At 37.1% G+C, this 20,066-nt stretch overlaps 1 protein-coding gene across 13 annotated transcripts in view; it reads right to left on the bottom strand.

Moving 5' to 3' along the window:
* Window positions 1–20,066, bottom strand: part of LOC308189070 (lipoxygenase homology domain-containing protein 1-like) — a 200,714-nt gene that overhangs the window by 15,783 nt on the left and 164,865 nt on the right. For 6 of the 13 annotated variants that reach the window (XR_013945994.1, XM_080578742.1, XM_080578743.1 and 3 more), the window contains 6 exons: window positions 19,385–19,517; window positions 17,882–18,021; window positions 9,315–9,567; window positions 4,809–5,050; window positions 2,176–2,302; window positions 448–596 (listed from right to left, as the gene is read on the bottom strand). Coding sequence is in view for 9 of the 13 variants with exons in the window: in XM_080578742.1 (XP_080434868.1) it covers window positions 448–596; window positions 2,176–2,302; window positions 4,809–5,050; window positions 9,315–9,567; window positions 17,882–18,021; window positions 19,385–19,517 (1,044 nt within the window). In the remaining 4 variants the exon portion in view is untranslated. Of the gene's footprint in view, window positions 1–447; window positions 597–2,175; window positions 2,303–4,808; window positions 5,051–8,765; window positions 8,895–9,314; window positions 9,568–15,870; window positions 15,965–16,040; window positions 16,244–17,881; window positions 18,022–19,384; window positions 19,518–20,066 lie in introns of those variants that run through there. The other 7 variants (XM_080578745.1, XR_013945995.1, XR_013945996.1 and 4 more) reach the window with 7 other exon arrangements.

The raw sequence follows: 20,066 nt of genomic DNA, 5'->3' as shown, positions 1-20,066 counted from the left end.
TCTGTAGAGGGAGCAAGAGCCAGAATAAGGAGCAGAGTAGCAGTGAGCAGGCAGAAGCCGTGGAAAGAAGCCTCAGCCTGGAGACTAGCAAGGGAAGAAAACAGGTATTAAAGGAAGTGAAGTCTCTATCACTTTATTGTCAAGCAAATAGGCAGGAAAGCCACTGGCCTGTAACTGAAGACCTTCGATATTTGCAACATTGAACCTAAAAGTACTTGATATAGTCACTTCATTACTTTTCAGTATTGTTAGCATCAGTTGCATAAACATCAGTATTTTCCTCTTAAAATACATATAGATATAGGTATTCACACACAGATACACTTACAATCTCAAAGCATTACAAACTGGACTTTGTAGACTGTCGCACATGGACTCCCATTCAGCCCATGTGAATTGGACTGGGCTATAAAATTGCAAAATATCACACATAAATGATAAGTATACCTTTCCTTTAGTGAAATTATCATCTCCTTTTCTGACTAATTTTCGTCTGCCGGTATCTCCCAAAATGCCTTGCAGCGTGACATACACATCTGCGTCTGTTCCTGAGCCAGGAGATGCTCCCGTGGTGATGTAGAGAACATAGCTTTTCACTATTGAGAAAAAGATGAAAAGTTTAACAAAGCTTAATCAGATTTTAAAAATATGTTATTTAATAAATTACTATCATGTTCTTAGTTTTTGTTCCTGCCCAAAGAGATCAACTGGTCAAATAATATTACAATGCCTAGAAAAACACAGAAGTGTTGTAATAAAAAACTATGAACCACTATAATAACAAATAATGAGCCAAATAGTTTGTGAGTGGGCCTTGAATAAAGGAAGAAGAGAAAATGAAAAATAAAACAGAGATCACAAATTATTATAAAAAATGTAAATAATACTCTACTGCATACTTGCATACACTGAAATAAATAACACTTATGAATGTAACAGTACCTAGGCTAAGGACAACATTAAATTACTCAAAAAACATCAGTTCTCCAAGCCTCTCTGAGTTCAAATGAAGCTGAACTCCATCAGATGGATGACAGTTTTTGCATTTGCTCTGGATAATGGTCCAGCCCATGGCTGACTGCTCTATACTGTACCAGTTGAGGCCAGTTATTGGCCTCAGCAGACAATTTCAAGAAATATATATTCTCTGATGTATCTCACAGATGTTCAGCTGTGCGTTTCTTGGCTGACCATGTTAACTTCCTGGTTGTAGTCCCAGAGAAATGCATAGCACACTGGTGATCTGGCCCCCAAAATAAGAAAGAACATCACCAAAACATTTGATTGAAAAAGACAACAAATATGGAGATGAAGCAAGAAAACACTGTGTGTCCTCATGTTTGAAGCTTATTAGAAAGAGGAGCAGCATTTGTGAAGGTTTAAACATTTGTGCTCTTTCAGAAAAAAAAAAAAAAAAGAAAAAAAAAGTGAAAGTATTTAAAAGGCAAAGTGCCTTTCCAGGGAATACCCCAGCAGTATTCTTTTCAAATTTATATTCAAGGTGCTTCTGCCCAAGTGTTTTTCTTGGGATTAGCTTTGAAAACACAGCAGATTAAAGTAAGGAATACACAGATTACTTGTTCTAATGATCTATTCCCTTATCTTTTGGGAAAACCTTAGTTGTAACTGTGTTATTCTCATGGTAGAATATCCTTTTAGGAAAAGAGCTTATGCATTCTTCACTAACTGTGGTTATCAAATCCGTGAACAAACACGGAACAAATGAAAACTATCTGGTCTCGAGGTGATCAAGGAACAACTCACAAGAAGGAGTTTCATGCTATATAACTACTAGAAGAATGCCTGAAAGTCTAGCAATACAAACAGATGTTTGTGGGGTGATGGACCTCCTTCTTATCTGACATTACGAGAGTTATTTCTTTTGGATCTCCTATACTTCCTTTGAGAGAGAACCAAATAATATTACCAAGAAAAAGCAGAACTCTGAATACCGGTCAAAACATTTTTAATATTTTTAGTGCTGCATGCTTGCTCTTTTATGTGTCCCAGACTGATCTCAGGCTTGGAATGCAAAATGCACAACTAACTACAGGAACTGAGATACTTTATAAAAAAATGAATACAATTTTTCTGATAAATCCTCTGGAATGCTCTGGAAATCTGAGCCATCATAACTGGCCACATCTTTTCCAGTGTTTCTGATTTGTGACAAACCTGCTGGAAAAGGAGAACAGTCTGTGAGAACTGGACGCTCAGCCACTCTTACTCCTTCATCATCTGCAAAGTTGCAACAAAATGGAAATTCCAGAACATTTTTACTTTCTCTGTGTTGAAGCTTTACCTTACCAAAGAACAAAAAGAAATACTTTTATCATGTGTCACTTGCTCTAGACCAAACTATAGCAAGACATACTGCTGAAAAACACTGACACATAGTGCAATACCAAAAGAGAAGATGAAATAAATTTGTCTAAAATGGTTTTTTGTTTGTTTTTTTAACAGATTTTTAAAAGACAAGAAATAGAAATTTTCCCAATTAAATTTTCCCAATTAAAAGTAATTAAAGTGTTGTCAGCAGTATTGCTGTAGAGACTGTTGCACTACAGGGAAAAAAATGATTTGGAATGGTTCAAAAAGGTTCCTTTATGTAATCTATTCATTCAGCATATGGAAGAAAAAGAAGTGTTGATAAGCCTATTTCAACTTGTGAGAAATGTCAATAAACCATAACATTTTTTAGGGCAGAATGTCTTCTCATTCTGAGTAATTGGAGGAAGAAAAATTAGCATTTCTGGGGGAAAAAAAAATGAAAAATTGAAATTGAGCATGTTTATGACATGTATATATCTGCACATATGTATCATATGAATATACAGATTATATTACTGAATATTTTGAATTTCTATTAAACATTGTATATAAAGTAGTCAGAGGGTGATACTGAGCTATGCAGCTCAGTCTTATTCTAAGGAAAGAGATTTTGATAATGACTCTTCTCGTCAACTACAATAGGAGATAAAAGTCCCATTTTCTAAACTGTTTTAAGATAGACCAGAGAAAACAGTTGAAAATAGGTTTCAGGAAGTAACCCCACTTTTAACAGAGCACAGAAAATTTACTCATTCATTTCTCCATGAGTTAACTCACTATCACTTAAAAATGACCAAACCTTTAACTCAGACAGTTCTATGATCTTTGTTTAGCAATTGTTGGTGGGAGATTGTAGCTTTTTTTTTTTTTTGTCTTCCAAAGACTCCTATTATTTTTCATGATGGCAGACATATTGAATATATATATTTTTAAAGAAAGACAAAATATAGAGTTAATACTTTTTCCCTTTCATACTAACATCTACATTCCTGAACATTTTCTTGACAATCACGTTTTATTGACTGTGCTTTATTTCTTCAAGAACTGAATATCAAGAATAAAGATGTTAGCTTCTGCGTTCTTCAGAAATAAAGTTCTTTTTTTTTTCTTTGTCCCAGATATTACTTTATAATGATTCCATTTTCCTCAAAAACTTCAAGGGAATTATTTTGCAGTTACAGTTCTAATTTGAGTTCTGAAACTATATATGGGATTCAACCATCTGAAGCACCTGCTTGTGATAGAAAGTGGAAATCTCAGCCTCTGTGAAGAAAGTCTTGTAAAATCAAAATAAAATGGCATAGAACTGACCATCCTGCAGTGTAAATTTAATAAGCAGTGTAAACAGACTGATAACCTGGCTTTGATAATATTATCCATAACCCTTATATCAACCTAGTTATTTCATATAAGAATTCAACCAGTCCTGCTACAGAATCCATGGAATAGCAGAGCAAACATCTTCCTAAAACCCTGGTAGTTTATATTTTCTTTCTAGTTCTACCTGATATAAATTTGTACCTTTTCTTTTTCTATATAAATGATGCTAATTATTTTCTAACTCAGCTTTGAGTTGTTGTTATGAGTTAATGAAGTAAAGCAGATTAATAGATACCACTGCAACAGCCAAGTTTCTATTCTCGTTTTTTTTTTGTGATACACTGTCTCCAAGAAGCAGTCTTAATTTTATCAATAGATTTGTTAGGTGATGAAGATGAAATTAGCAACCTGCCTACCAGTTAAATGTCAACGGGTTCAGATGTCTATTTAATATCATGTAACAGAGATTAAAATTTTTTTTTTCTCCAATTTTTAATGAGTACAGAATAAAAGTATTTATGGGCAAAAGTGTGGCTGCAGTTTGAAAGAAGATTATTCTTTCCCTTAAACCCCTTTTTATTTTCCCAGCTTAAGAGGATAAAGATATATTTTGTAAAGTGCCACAGCAATTTCAGTGTGATATCAGATTTTAACTTCAGCATCTTAGATATCAGAAGAAAGATTGTCAATTTTACTATTCACTTCTTTTTTTCACATGCCAACTTAAATGGCAGATATTTTCATCAAAAGGCATTTCTGGTGTCTTGCTTAATTGTTTGCCTCAGATCACTGGGTCCACAACATCTAACAGTCAACTTGGGGTTATGTAAATTCTGCACTGCATGTCAGTGGCTCCAGCTCCAAAAAGAGAAATGGGGTGTGCTATAGGTAATGGCACATCTGTGCATACACCCTCCAGAAATCCAATTAAATTTACAAGATTTTTGCTATCCAAAGCTATTTTAACAAATGCTTTGAGCATTCTCTGAATTTATCACTCTATCAGTGTTGAATTAGCAGACGCATTTATTTTTGTAAATCAAAAATTATGTAATTTCAAAAGGAACTGGAAAACAGAAGTACTGACCATGGAATGTGGAAATAAGATAATCTTACAATAAATATATGAACTATTATGCTTTAGTTTTATTTTTTACCTCACGGCAATGCCAAGTCTCTCCTTCTCCAGCTTCTTCAATTTCTAGGCGAACTTTGAATATAGTATTGAATTTCTTATTTAGTTCAATTGAAGTCTCATAAACCTGTTTTTTCTTAAGTGATCCTTTTGTGAATATGACTGAAGTACAGGCACCTTTTTCACCACACACAGTTAGAGACATTTTAGGATTCAAGGAACTAGAAGAAATATCACTAGTTGTCACAAAGACATCCCACGTCCCTGTTGAAGCAAAATAGTAGCAAATAATTAATTAATTTGCTGAATATCCAAAATAATACAGCAATTTGTAATGGGCTGCGTTAGTGAGTGATTAGCAAACCATTCCCACCTTTGCACTGAACTAAAACCTTGGAACATAATAGATTCACTTGTTATTGATTTAGTACACACAGAGAAACAGATTTAGACACCAGCATTTCTGTAATGACAGCTGGCCCTTTAAAGAGGGACCAGGCTAGTAGGACTGTGCAGATAAGACTGCCAGTTCCATACCAGAGATTTATGAAGAGCCTTGACAACTTATTGACCTTTTTCCCTTCTTAATTGTTTTCTCTGATTATTTTAATCTCTTTCTCACCAATCACCGCCTAAAACCAGCATAATTTCCTCTAGATAGTACTGGTTATCAGGTTTGCCATTGGTCCTGGAGGTTATTGTTTGCATTTCAACTTTTTGAGGAGCTACTTAAATTAGGTTGTTAAAATTTGCTACATATATTCTGTAACAAGAAGAGATAAACTGGTTCAGAACTTGAAATATAAAATTCATGTTTTCATATATAAATATAAATATATAAAATAATATAAATAAAATATAAATAAATATAAGTATAAAATTAAATATAAAACTCATGTTTTTCATTAAAAACAATCATGACTTCTACAGAAAGGCTTTGGTCACCTGGACTTGTGTAGAATGGACCACAACAAACTGAGCTTTGTTTATGCAAAGTGAGCCAAAGTATGAATTTAATAATTTCTAATAGTTATTTTGCAATCTGGAATTATTTTAATTTGAGTAATGGAAATAGTAATTTTTATTGTCCTGTAAAGTCCTGTTTACTAACCACAATAGGCAAATCTTTATCTCCTGGTATAAATTAATTTAAATAAAGCTTTATTAATTTACAGGAGGTAAGGATCTATGCCATGAATTCAGAATGCTGTGAAAGTAAAAAAAAAAAAAAGCTCTCATAATCCTTGAAATCATCTAAAATAACTTCAAAAATTATTACTTTACAGCTAATCATAAACAGCTCCCACATTCAGGTCTGTGAACATTAAATACAAATAAAATCAATGATATCCATGAAAAAAAAAAAGAACTAAAATGAAAATTTACAATATCAACTCTGACATAATCCAGATATTTTTAGCCTTGGAATACTGAAATATTAAGCCTATTAAACTATTATTATATAGCTGCCTAGGAACAATGAATGGAAGGACTATCTATTGGATCCTACAGCACCTTAATCTGCTGTTACATATTAACTATATTGTATAATCTCTTTCATTTTCTTTAGTTTAGTCTACAAGAGAACTATGCTAAAAATCATTCTATTTTTCTCAGAAATCTTTTAATTTTGACAGAATGGCAGTAGGTGTCTGATGAAACCCATTTATTTTTATGACAACTTTGTTCATTAGCTTAAATAACTCTTTTCCTTCTTGATATGTAAGCACCAATTACTTTGACAGATCTCAGCTGTGTCCATTTTCAACCTTTAACTTGTTAGTCTGTATAGATCAAGTTTTTTGTTTTTGTTTTATATCCTTTCACAACAAAGTCTTGCCATATCCCCAGTCATCGCACCTTCTTTACATCCATTTAAGTTTGAACAAGTTTCTCTGGACACAGTTGTCAGAACTGTACACAGCATTCCAGGTGAAATATCATTGTTTCTTTGCACAGTGTCATTACTTCTCTGTTTTTACTGATAATGCTTCCATACATTGTAGGGTTACAATTACTTCATTCACAACCAAATCGCATCGCTTTCTCAAAATTATTCTGTGTTCATATAACAAATCCAGGTGTTTCTCCTACTCATATACTGCTGAAGAACTCTTGTAGTAGAAATCATTAAAAGACATACAGATCCAATACAGTATTTTAGACTCATATCTACTACCTAGTTCCTAATTTCCCAATAAATTCTATGCAAATTAGGAACCTGTACCAGAATTAAGAGCTTAAATATATAGTTGGATTCGGGTTTAATTGTGTTTTAGCTTTGCTGTATTCAGTTCTATTGCTTTCCTCCAATTCTCGGGGTTTATCTTCCAGCCTTTTCATCCTCTTGTCAATAACCCTGGCTTTGTAGCTCCAACCGATTTCATTAACACATTCACTCTCCCTTCTCTAGCTCTTTAAAATTTTTCTTTTACTACTACTCTCCACTTTCTAATTTCCAATTACCTAATAATTTCCCATAAAGCAAATAAAATTCAGTACTGAAATTTAGAAAGAGTAAATGCCATTACATTTCTCTTTCTGGAAAATATTTCTAAAAAGTATCAACTTTGTTTCACAATTTATCATTTGTGAACTCATTTCTTTCATTTCTTATTTACCTCTGGCATCTTAACTACATTTTCTATATTTTAGATGGAAGTACTACTTTTGCTATTTAAAAGTTGTACTTCTCATCTTCATAAAATTTTTTACAACCTTGCTACTGGATCTGCCACCTCACTTCTCTGTTCCTTCAATATTCTGGGCTAAAGACTGTTTTGGTTGCCACTGACTACACGAAACTTGAACTATATTTGCATTTCAGATTTGGTGATTTCCAATAACTTCATTCCCACTAGTAACTTTGATTTTGCTTTCCTTGCCCACATTGTGGGTCCTTAATGAAAACAGGGAGAAGTATTCAATTTGTTTAGAGACTCTACCTACGTCACCTTTAGTCTCCACTTTACTGCTCCTGCATAGTCACTTATCTTTCCATTTTCTTTTTGTAAGTAAATGGTTGAAGAACCTTTACTATTTGTTTTAATTCCTTTATAAAATCTGACTCAGTCTGACATTTAGTAAGTCCTGTTGTATCCATATACCTTCTGACCTCCGAGGTATAGTGATCTTTGCTGATCAGTCTTACTTCTAAATTCCTTATAGGCTTTCTGATTACCTGTAATATTCTTCTGAAAGGTATTATATACACAGATGAGAACTGACGTTGAATAGTTTCACAACTGAGTTTTAACAACCATAGACTAGAAAATATTAGTGAGTCTACACTCAAATTTTTGATGACTATATGTATGTGATGGTGGATTTTTTTACAAAGCTACATTCCAACACTAGATAAGGATGCAAGATTTCTCACACCTTTTATATAGTCAGTGAAGAGAGACACAATAGACCCTGACCAGCCTTAGGCTTCTGCTCCAAATAACCCTCAGGAGAAGCCTGCTGTGCTCTGTAATAGGGTACTTAAGGAATCTACCTTTTTAGAGACCTGGAATACTTGCAGTGTTGCAGTACAGCTATTTCTTATTTTGAAATTATCACTACTCAAGCTGTTCATCTGATGTTTGTATCCCCATGCTACTCTGTCCTTCTGTTGTCCCAGTAACATTATTTTTGTATTTCCAGAGGTGATATAAAATACCTGGTACTGGACAAAGTACAGGTAGCTAAATATATGGGTACTTACTACAGTTGTGTCTGCAACTATGCATAATATAAAACTTTAAGCATAAAATGGAATATCCATGAGTACAGAAATCAATACCGATCAATGTACAAAACTGTTGATTCAGAATGCAAATTAACATCTTCAGATTAGTTAAACTTTACATAGTTTGGTCTACCAGTTCTGAGACAAATTTCATAAATGGACCCAAAGCAACATTTTACACCTCTTTATAAAAGACGTGAAACAGCTAAGAAATCCAGTCCTATGACAAAGTACAAAAAGACTTACCATGTTTTCAATGTCTAAGTTGTTTCTGAATTTTGGTCCTTTGAGCAAACAGTTTGAATGGGATATTGGGTTCAGATCAACTAACTGTTTGCAGGAACTCATGCCACTGATGTAAGTAAAAAAAGAAAACTGCAAATAAAAGCAAATGCTTTTTGCAAATATATGAACATACGGGAAAGTCTCATTTGCTAAAAGAGTTTTTGTATCTCTTCTTGTAATTTCATCACTGTTGCAGGAGCCTTCTGCTCTGCATTGACTGCCATATGGAACAACCTACCTCTTTCTGCTTCAGCTTTTTACAATCCTCAACTAAAAACATACTTTCTCCGTTGCCTCCATCACTTAATCTCTTCTTTTTGCTCCAGTCTTTCTTCCCTCAACATTATAATTCTGTATGCCATGTCTGGAGAGACACTTTGAGAGGTACAACTAAAATTTAAGCTATATTGTTTCTGTATTTTGGTTTTAGTCTTAAAAATAACCTGAAAAATAATATGAATTACAATTAAAACAAAAACCAGAAGGAATTTTGATGATTTAGGGCCTTACCATGAATCTTTCCTGTCAGCATTCCATTCCTGACTTTTCCAAGAAGTCTCAACATTCTTTCCATCTGTGCATCGCCAACTCCACTGTCTAACCATTGCTGGCAAAGAAATGCATATTGGCCATCAGTCTTGCCTGAGTCATGGATGACAATCCGATCCAGGTACCATCCAGCTCCATAACCCACATTATTGTGCTCAACAAGCACTTGGCTTAACTGCCCAAGGTCTACTGCTCTCATCTCAGAAATACTGACCTGAGAAGGTAAAGGCAAAATAAATACCATGAAACTGAAAAAATATGTTTGGAAAGACGTACTCCTTTTAATACTGAAGTATCTTTTCCTTTCGAACAGAAAAGAAAAATATTCTGCTATTTTGACATTTGTATTTAGAGACCTTATTCAGAAAATATGTGGACCCTTGAATGTATGCATTTTTCCTTGTTCATGATCACTGTATTTCAGTCTCTGTTATGAAAAATATCCCACCAGTTTCACTGGAAAGAAACCTCAGATCATTAATTTACTTGCAGAAGTCTCATGAAAATTCAGCCGCTCCCTCATAACTGAATCAAAGAGAGTGTTTGAAATATCAGGACAGGCCTTGTAAATTGAACTTGGTTTTAAAAAGGCATTTGATTTTTAAACATGTCAAAGTATTTTATATTTTAAGTTATCCCATTTTTCAAATGGGAAACGCAGCATTATTCAACTCTAAACAGAAATACTGACACTGTTGATGACTATGCAAACAAAGGATGATACTGACATTAGAAACTATAAGTAAGGCTGTGCACGCATACAGGCAAGAATTGATGTGTTCTTCGGATGTAAATAGACATCTGTTTAAATATTGCTACAGCTACCAGCAAACAAAAGCTAAATGGCAACTGCACTAGTGCATGTTGGGATGAATAAATTATATGAGTGAGAGAATGAATGTGTTCCGTGCAAGAGAGAATGTGAGTGAGTGGGTAGATACATGGGCATGTGTGTGGGTGACATTAAAAAAACGCAGATGGATAGTAGAAACAGACGTTGTAATTTTTATTTGTTGCCAACCAATTTGCCACCAGACAGGAAAAAGCATGATGACCAGAAAGCAACAAAAGAAGAGATGATTTTTAAAAATTATTATGTCATCTGGCCCATTCTCCTAGCAGTGTGGGAATATTCTCTATAACGTGCTCAGAGAAAGAAAACATCTGAGTTATTACTCCTATCACAGCCTTAGGACTTCCAGAATTCTTACCTTGTTATACCCATGACCTCCCCAACAGTTACCATGGGAAGTTACAGACCTCCATGTAATGCATATGCAGCCCAAACTAAGACGTAGCAGTGAGGAACATCTTGTAAATAACTTTTTGGGAGCACTCATTGCTTTTTAATTTTATTCTTTGTAATTCCAAGCTAAATATAATTTTCTTGTCAGTCTACATGACCCTTGACTTAGAGGAAATGGACTGTATCGCTAATATTCATGTTCCTTCACAGCTAACTCTCTCTAAAAAAGGGACCTATCATTAGTCTCATTCTTTGCGATAATAATTAACAGTCATTAGACAACAGTGGTCATAATCACCCATTGTTATCAATGAATTTTCATAATAATACATTAAATTGCCTACTCCTTCAGCCTTAGCAAGAATGTACTTCTGGTTGATGCCACTATATTTTTTTTCCCTGCTCAGTATAAAGGCATTAGGAAATGTATTAAACACACTACTGGAAGTGTTATTAATAAAAGCCAAAAGGATTTTATTTTTGCTTTAGATTAAGTGTTAGCTAGGCAAAATTACAATCCACATTTATTTAACCCACTAAATTGGTAAAAAAGTTATACATGATTACTTGAATGAATAGAAACAAGCTGTCCTTTCTGCCCTAATGTATTTTCTTATATTTTGCTATATTTTTTTGTCTTCCTAGCTTTTCCTTATATTATAGTCCTTTATCAATCAAGAGAAACCAGGCGAGTTCTTCCTTTTTCATATCTCAGGTTTCCTTAACTTTGTCTTCTTTTCCTGTCCACTTCATATTTTCCAGTGATACTGTCCCTCAAGACAGCTTGCCCTTTACATCTCTTTCTTTCACCTTCTATTCGTGATACTGTCACTAAAACCTTGTTCCAACTTTTTCATTAATGTAATTCTTATAAAAAGAATATAAGACTGGTAATAGTATATCAGACCACAGATCCATCTAGTCCTGTCACCAATAGCTGCCAATAATAGATTCCTGGGGAAGAGTTTAGAAAGAGGGCAAATTTATAGAGATAATTCTTTAATATCAGCATTCTCAAGTGTTAGCAATTTGTGGTTCAGGGACTTCCCAAGACAGAGTGTCTTTTCACTTACCGGTTGTCTTCCATGACAATGTGCAATTGCTCTTTGCACCAACAGGCATTTTACCATCTGCAACATCTTGTGGCAGAAAGTAAAATAGATTAATTATGCACTATGTAAAAAGCCACCTCCTTTTGCTTTGAATCTGCCACCTGCAGGTTTCATTTAATGCTATTGAGTTCTCGTATTTCATGAGAAAGTAGAATTACTCATTTTCTATATGCCATTTTATTTTTCTTATCTCCTTATCCTTTCCTCATAACATCCCTTTTCTAGGCCAAACAGTACTTGTTTGTTTAGTCATTCCTTGTATGAAAGATACTTCATATCACTTGACTTTCTTTTTTATACATCTTAAGCAAGTGAATCAGTAAAAGGCACAGCATTTATTATGCACCCTCACAAGAGAACTTACCTGGAGGCATGACAATATATTCTACATTGGAGGGGGTGGGCACGTCATTTTTTCTGGTAATTCCTGAACAAATGGAATCTTTGGGTCAGGCTCAAAGGGTTACATCAGACCGGCAGCCAGTCACTAGTGGGGTTCCCCACAGCTCCATTTTGGGGCTAGTTCTCTTCAAGATTTTTATAAATGAGCTGGATACAGGACTAGAATGCATATTAAGTTCATAGAAGATACTAAATTAGGAGGAATAGTTGATTCCCTTAGGGTGGAGAGGCCTTGCAGAGAGATCTTGGCAAATTAGAGGGCTGGACACTTACCAACTGCGTTAAATATAACAAGAGCAAGTGCTGGATTTCCGCACCTGGGATAGGGCAATCCTGGATATATGTAAGGACTAGGAGATGGAATGGCTGATACTCCAGAGGGCTGTGTCACCATTCAGAGGGACCTCAACAGGCTGCAGGGTTGGGCTGAGAGGAACCTCATGAAGTTCAACAAGGGCAAGTTCAGGATCTTGCACTTAGGGACGAATAACCCCAAGTACCAGTACAAGCTGGGGGTTGACCTGCTGGAGAGTAGCTCTGCAGAGAGGGACCTGGGAGCCCTGGTGGACAGCAGGCTGACCATGAGTCAGCAATGTGCCCTCGTGGCCAAGAAGGCCAACGGTATCCTGGGGTGCATTCAGAAGAGTGTTGCCACCAGGTCAAGGGAGGTGATCCTCCTCCCCTGCTCAGCCCTGGTGAGGCCACACCTGGAGTATTGTGTCCAGTTCTGGGCTCCCCGGTACAAGAGGGACATGGAGCTACTGGACCAAGTTCAGAGGAGGGCTACAAAGATGATCAGAGGACTGGAGCACCTGTCATATGAGGACAGGCTGAGAGAACCAGGCCTGTTTAGCCTGGAAAAGAGAAGGCTGAGGCGAGACCTCATCAATGTGTATAAATATCTGTGGGGAGCCTGTCAAGAGGATGGAGACAGTCTCTTTTCAGTTGTGTCCAGCAAGAGGACGAGAGGCAATGGGCACAAACTGAAGCACAGGAGGTTCCAGCTGAATATGAGAGGGCATTTCTTTACTGTGAGGGTGACAGAGCACTGGAACGGGTTGCCCAGAGAGGTCATGGAGTCTCCTTCTCTGGAGATATTCAAAACTCATGTGGATACCATCCTGCTCAGCAGAGGAGTTATACTAAATGATCTTCAGAGGTTCCTTCCAGCCTTGGCCATTCTGTGATTCTGTGATTCTGTGATTCTGAGATGAGAGGCTGAAGAACAGCCCTGTTAAAAGGGATCTGATGGTTTTGATCAATGGCAAGTTGAACATGAGTCAACAATGTGCTCTGGCAGCCCAAAGGGCCAACTGTACCCTGGGATGCATCAAGCGTAGCACTGCTAGCTGGTCAAGGGGAGTGATTGTCCCACTCCGCTCTGCGCTGATGTGGCCTCACCTCAAATAATGTGTGCAGTTTTGGGCACCACCAGATAAGAAGGACAAAACCATTTAGAGAGTGTCCAAAGGAGGATTATGAAGATGGTGAAGGGTCTAGAGGGCAAGACGTATGAGGAGTGGGTGAGGTAACTTGGTTTGTTCAGCCTAGAGAAGAGGAGACTGAGAGGAGATCTCATCTCACAAGGGGTGAGGAGGGACAGGTGCTGATCTCTGGTCTCTGGTGACAGTGACAGGACCTGAGCGAACAGCATGGAGCTGCAATAGGGGAGGATCAGGTTGGATGTTAGGAAAAGGTTCTTCACTGAGAGGGTGGTCGAGCACTGGAATAGGTTCTCCAGGGAAGTGGTCACAGCACCGAGCCTGATGGAGATCAAACAGTGTTTGTACAATATTCTCAGACATATGGTTTGATTTTTGTTGTGTTCTGGTGTGGAGACAGGAGCTGGACTAAATGATCCTCATGGATCCCTTCCAACTGGGGATATTTCTATGATTCTATGATTCTATGATTTGTTTTGTTCTGTTTTAGTTTGGTTTCACCTCAACTGAACACGAAGCATTACAGAGTTATCACAATGTCACAATCACTTTTCCTATACCTTAATAACACTGTTTGGACTGTTGCTGCAGGATTCTGCAAACAATGAAATCTAGAGAAAAAAAAAAAAAAAAGATTGCAAGAGATTGCAAGAAACTATAAGAAAAAGCAGAAGAGGAAAGACAAATACAGCTTAATACTTTTGATAGAAAAACTATGGAAAAATCACTAAATATCTCCCCTTTCATAATAAAATGTCCAGCATACAGCTAAACAAAAACATCACAAGGGGTGGACGATTGGCTGACACGTAGGGCTCAAACAGTTGTGGTAAATGGGTTCACATCAGGCTGGGAGCTGGTCATCAAGGCTCCATTTTAGGACCGGTTCTCTTCAATGTTTTTATAAATGATTTGGATGTAGGACTAGAAGGTGTTTTGAGCAAATTTGCTGATGATACTTAATTGGGAGAAGTTGTTGTCTCTGTTGAGGGTGGAAAGGCCTTGCAGAGAGATCTGGACAGGTTGGAGAGCTGGGCAATCACCAACCGCATGAAGTTTAACAAGAGCAAGTGCTGGGACGGAGCAACCTTGGCTGTACGTACAGACTGGGCGATGAGACACTGGACAGCAGCCCCGCAGAGAGGGATCTGGGGTTTGTGGTTGACGGCAAGCTGAATATGAGCCAGCAGTGTGCCCTGGTAGCCAGGAGGGCCAACCATATCCTGGGGTGCATCAAGCACGTCATTGGTAGTCAGTCGAGGGAAGTGATTGTCCTGCTCTATTATGTGCTGGTGCAGCCTCACCTTGAGCACTATGTGCTGTTGTGGGCACCACAGTACAAAAAGGATGTTAAACTACTGGAAAGTGTCCAGAGAAGGCTACATGGTGAAGGGCCTAGAGGGGAAGACGTAAGAGGAGTGGCTGAAGTCGCTTGTCCTGTTCAGCCTGGAGAAGAGCAGGCTGAGGGGAGACCTCATCATGGTCTACAGCTTCCTCGCAAGGGGGAGTGGAGGGCCAGGAGCCAATCTATTCTCCTAAGTGAACAGTGATAGGACCCGTGGGAATGGTGTCAAGCCACAACAGGGGAGGTTTAGGCTAGACATCAGGAAGAGGTTCTTCACTGAGAGGGCTGTCGCACACTGGAACAGGCTCTCCAGGGACGTAGTCACGCCACCAAGCCTGTTGGAGTTTAAGAAGCATTTGGACTATGCTCTTAGTCATATGGTCTGAATTTTTGGGTAGACTGTGTGGAGCCAGGAGTTGGAAACGATGATCCTTATGGGTCCCTTCCAACTTGGGATATTCTAAGATTCTATGAATTTCAGTAGATAATAGGACACTATTTTTTTTTAGGAATCTAGCACTATATTATTTCTAAGAAAAGGGTAAATTAAGCGTATTTGCTTAATGACATGACATATGTCATTTTCCTCAGTAGTAAATTAAAGGAGGGGTAAGCTTCATTGAAATATATACCTTTACCTCTTTTCATTCTTCTCTGAGGTATTGGTTATCTTCATATTACAATAGGCAATGAGGGTCATTAGGAATGTGAAATGACACATTCAAAAATTCAGGTAAACTAGTATGTAAGTGTCCTGCATCAAAGTGCACAGTCCTCTATATCACACAGTCCATTCACAGCAACAGTTTTCTGAATATAATACCTAGAGCTGAGCTAAGAGATCTATTACAAAGAAGAAAAAATAGAAGCAGAGGAGGTGTCAACAAAATTTTAAAGAGGTTGCAAATATATTACTTAAGTAAAAAAAAAAAAAAAAAGATATTAAAAAAGCACCTCTGAGGAGAAGGACTTGGGGGTGTTGGTTGATGAGAATCAGAATCATAGAAGCTCAACATGTGTCGTCAGTGTGTGCTTGCATCCCAGAAAGCCAATCATTTCCTGGGCTGCATCAAAAGAAGGATGGCCAGCAGGGCAAGAGAGGTGATTGTGCCCCTCTGCTCTGCTCTTGTGAGACCCCACCTGTAGTGCTGTGTTCAGCTCTGGGACCCCCAGCACAAGAAGGACGTGGGGCTGTTGGAGTAGGTCCAGAGGGCAGCAAGGATAATCTGTGGGCTGGATCACCTCTCCTATGAAGACAGGCTGCGAGAGCTGGGGATGATCAGCCTGGAGAAGAGAAGGCTCTGGGGAGACCTTGTAGCAGCCTGCCAGTACCTAAAGGAGGCCTACAAGAAAGCAGAAGAGGGACTCTTTGTCACGGAGTGTAGTGATAGGAGAAAGAGAATGATTTTAAACTAAAAAACGTTTAAATTAGATATTTAGGAAGAAATATTTTACTCAGAGGGTAGTGAGCCACTGGCACAGGTTGCCGAGAGAAGCTGTGGATGCCCCATCCCTGGAGGTGTTCAAGGCCAGGCTGGATGGGGGTTTGAGCAACCTGGTCTTGTTAGAGATGTCCCTGCCCATGGCAGGGAGGTTGGAACTAGGAGGAAGGAATTTTAAGGTCCCTTCCAACCCAAACCATTTTATGATTCTATGACATGCAGTGTTAACTAGGATGATAAAGATGTGTTCTTCTACTCAAGAAACAATGAACAACCCAGAGACATAACAAGTGAGAATAGAACAGAGTTCTATAAAACCAAGAAAGGCAAAGATGGGGTGACAGGGAAAAAATCATTCACACTGTCTTCCAGCAAAAGAATGGAAATCAGATGGAACTGGTATATGGAAGGTTTATGCGGGCTGTAGTTAAAGTGTGGTCTGTACTACCACAGGCCATCGTGGATGCTCATCACATGTTTAAAAGGAAATTATGTGAATTTATGAAACAAATTATCAATGGCTATAAAACAAAAGGATGTTGTGGCTGGTTCAAGAAGATATTTAACTGACAATAATTACAGGCTGGGAGAACAGCCTGGTGAGTATATACTATGTTTCTCTTGTTTGTATAGGTCTTAGGTGGAAGCCAGCAACTGGCTGCCAGCAGAAACATGAGCCTGGACTGGAGATTTGTGCTGAATCAATATGGCAAACCTACTATGGTTTTATTCTTGAGAAAATATTTTGACATTGTAATGCAAATAAAGAAAAAAAATGTCTAAGGTCAAAGCTAATGAAGCAGTGGAACAGACTGCCTAGGAAAACTATGGTATCTCAATCACAAGAAATCTTAAGAAAAGGTATGAAACAAGTATAGGGGATCCTGTTTCATTGCACAGGGATCAATTGAAAGGTCTTTTTAAAATCCTATCTAGTGATATCCAGACTGATTCCAGGGCATGTGTGAACACGTTGTGTAGATATAGTCATTGATATTGTAACTGGCAAAGGTTGACCAGAAATTCTCTCCTAGTACTTATCTTGAGCAGTTACAGTACGTTTGCAAGCAGTTTTACCTGTTTATGATTCTACTTATAAATAGGTTAATTAGCATATAATAGCACATTTGAAAACTCTTTTTAACCTGTATCAGAACATATTTTTTACGAAGCAGATTTTAAAGAAGCAGTCACAGGAAGAAGTCACATCATATCACTCTGATATTCGTATGTAAGTAAACTTCACAGACAACTGAAAATTAAGCCACAGAATTTTATATATCATTGGGTTTAATTTCAGTTTCTAAGAACAGTTACTAATGGTTTGTGGCTTTTCAATTTATTGCAACTTGAACTTTTCTTAAACTACTATTCAAATTCAAGTAAAATGTCCATTCTTAGTAAGCAACACATCTTTTCCACAGGTTACTACAGTGTAAAATCAGTGCTTGTATTTTATAATTGAAAAGAAATACGGTTTTGGAAGAAAGCAATAAATGAAACACATTAAACAGGTAAGGAACGTAACTCAGTACTAACCTGTCCTCTTTCAAAATGTGAGTGGTTTAGCCTTCTTTTGCAGGAATCTCCCTGCTCTCCAAATATTGTGATAAATACGTCTGCATCAGTCCCTGATGCAGGCAATGTTCCCGTATGAACACTGACTGAGTAATGAACTTCTGTCATGAGAAATCAGTGACACATTACCAAATCAATGACACAAGATGTTACCAAATCAGCAAACTTAGCAATGCAATTACCAATCATTATAAATCAATATATTCTAGGTGAAAGATTGATTTCAAGACCAAGGAAAGAAGTTTTCATAATTGACATTAACGTTTTGTCTGAGTTTCATATAGCTTGCTAATTACCTCACTACAACACAGTACAGCATTAAAGATGAAATGTCCTTTATGAATCAATGCAACAATCCATGTTTACTGTTACAAATGCAGAAAACACTGCCTTAGTTGTGGAGTCTTATCCAGTGGTCACTGAAATCAGCTAAAAGGATCTCACTGATTATGTCAGGCTTTTTAATGAGCTTTAAATTCTTGTAGGAATTAAAAATTAAGTTAGGATATACCAATGTAATAATGTTGTACCAAAGCATAAACACAGATACAACACAGATGAAATCCACTCTTTTTTTCTGGATCAGCTGCATTCTGTTTTTGCCTGGCAATTTGATAATTATGGCCAGCATCAATTAATTTGTTCAGGAAAAATGGCTCAGCTATTTATTAGGTTATGTATTATTATTATTATTACTATTATTATTGTTATTATTCACCACAAAGAACAGCTTGCCATGACTTTTTGCTGATGAGTTACGTAGTAAATATTGCTCGAGACAGCAGGACACATGATCTTTTCTACATGGGTTCGGTGAACTATGTGAAGAATTAAATATTATAACAGACTACTAAGGTCTAGTTAGATAGCAAATGTAAAAAGTTTTAAATATTTTAACTGAGAGGACTTCTGTTCATTGAGTATAGTGAATGATCTTTCTTTGCTAAATATTTTCTATAACGTAGTCAGAACAAAAGAAGATGTTATATTTTAAATACAGTGATTAAATGAAACAGTGACTTACTGCAGCAGAAATGGGGTTTGAATAAAACCTCAGAAATAACGTTTCTTTTTTCCTTCTGTGAATCATGACATTATGAATTTGCATATGCCTTTTTTAAATCTGTGATTTCCTCCCTCACCTAGTATAAGTGTCTTTTTCTGAAGATTTCAACAAAAATATACTAGCTGGGCTTTATGTATTTTTCAGACTTCCAAACTGGTACTTAGCCTAGTGAACACAATATATCAGCTGGTTTAAACCAGAAAAAATATGTGAACCATACATGTTATTAAAGACCCAAATATTTTGACTGAATGTTTAAAAATAATTTTGAGTGAGTTTTTTATTCTAAAATGCTTCATAGTCTTGCTCATTGTGCTCATTCCATTAGGTAGTTCACAACTTTGTGGGAGTTTGTTTGTGTACTTGCTTGTGTATTTATTTCTTGTTCAGCAACATACCCCTGAGTGGTGCTTTGTCTGGTCTGACTGCTGCTAGCTCTGTCACAGTCTCAGATCCATCTTCTCCAAACAGACACTGGGCTTCAGTGAAAAAGCCCAAGTCTTGTTTAGTGTCCAGATCTTTTAGCCGAAGCTGCAGGCAGAAGCAGAAACAAATGTCCTTCTCTGAAATATTTTGTTTCTTGTTTCCATCCCTGTAGAAACTGACATTTTTCCTATTTTTACACAGACAGTTTATAAAAGCTATCACATTCTGCCTAAGGAGAACTACAGTGGGTGCCGCAAGCCCCTGATTCTGCAGCCTGTTGTTAATAGCTGTATTCCTCAGGGAGTATTGACACTGGCATAGGGCCTGTTTGTAAGGAACCAAGTGAATGATACGGATTAAATTGACCAATACATACTTAAAATTCCAGAATTTCAAATTTGCCCATTTTTTCAAAAAAAAATTTTTTTGCTGTTTTTTATTTGTTTCGATGTGACTTGCTGTGTCACAGCTAGGATTTTCAAAGTTGGCAGAAATTAGGTGTCATTTGAAGAATGAATTCCAATAGGAAGTGTGAGCCCATGTCCAAATTAATTCCTCCTAACTTTAAGTACTCCAACGGAGACTGGTAAATTAGGTTCCAAATCTGTGAACTTAGAACCTCCAAACCAGCTGAAGAAGCATGGCTTTGGGATC

Source organism: Anser brachyrhynchus (genome assembly GCF_964034855.1).
Source record: "Anser brachyrhynchus genome assembly, chromosome: 2".
Lineage (NCBI taxonomy): Eukaryota > Metazoa > Chordata > Aves > Anseriformes > Anatidae > Anser > Anser brachyrhynchus.
Note: the sequence above shows the minus strand (reverse complement) of the source record. Positions and strands in the feature narration are given on the sequence as shown.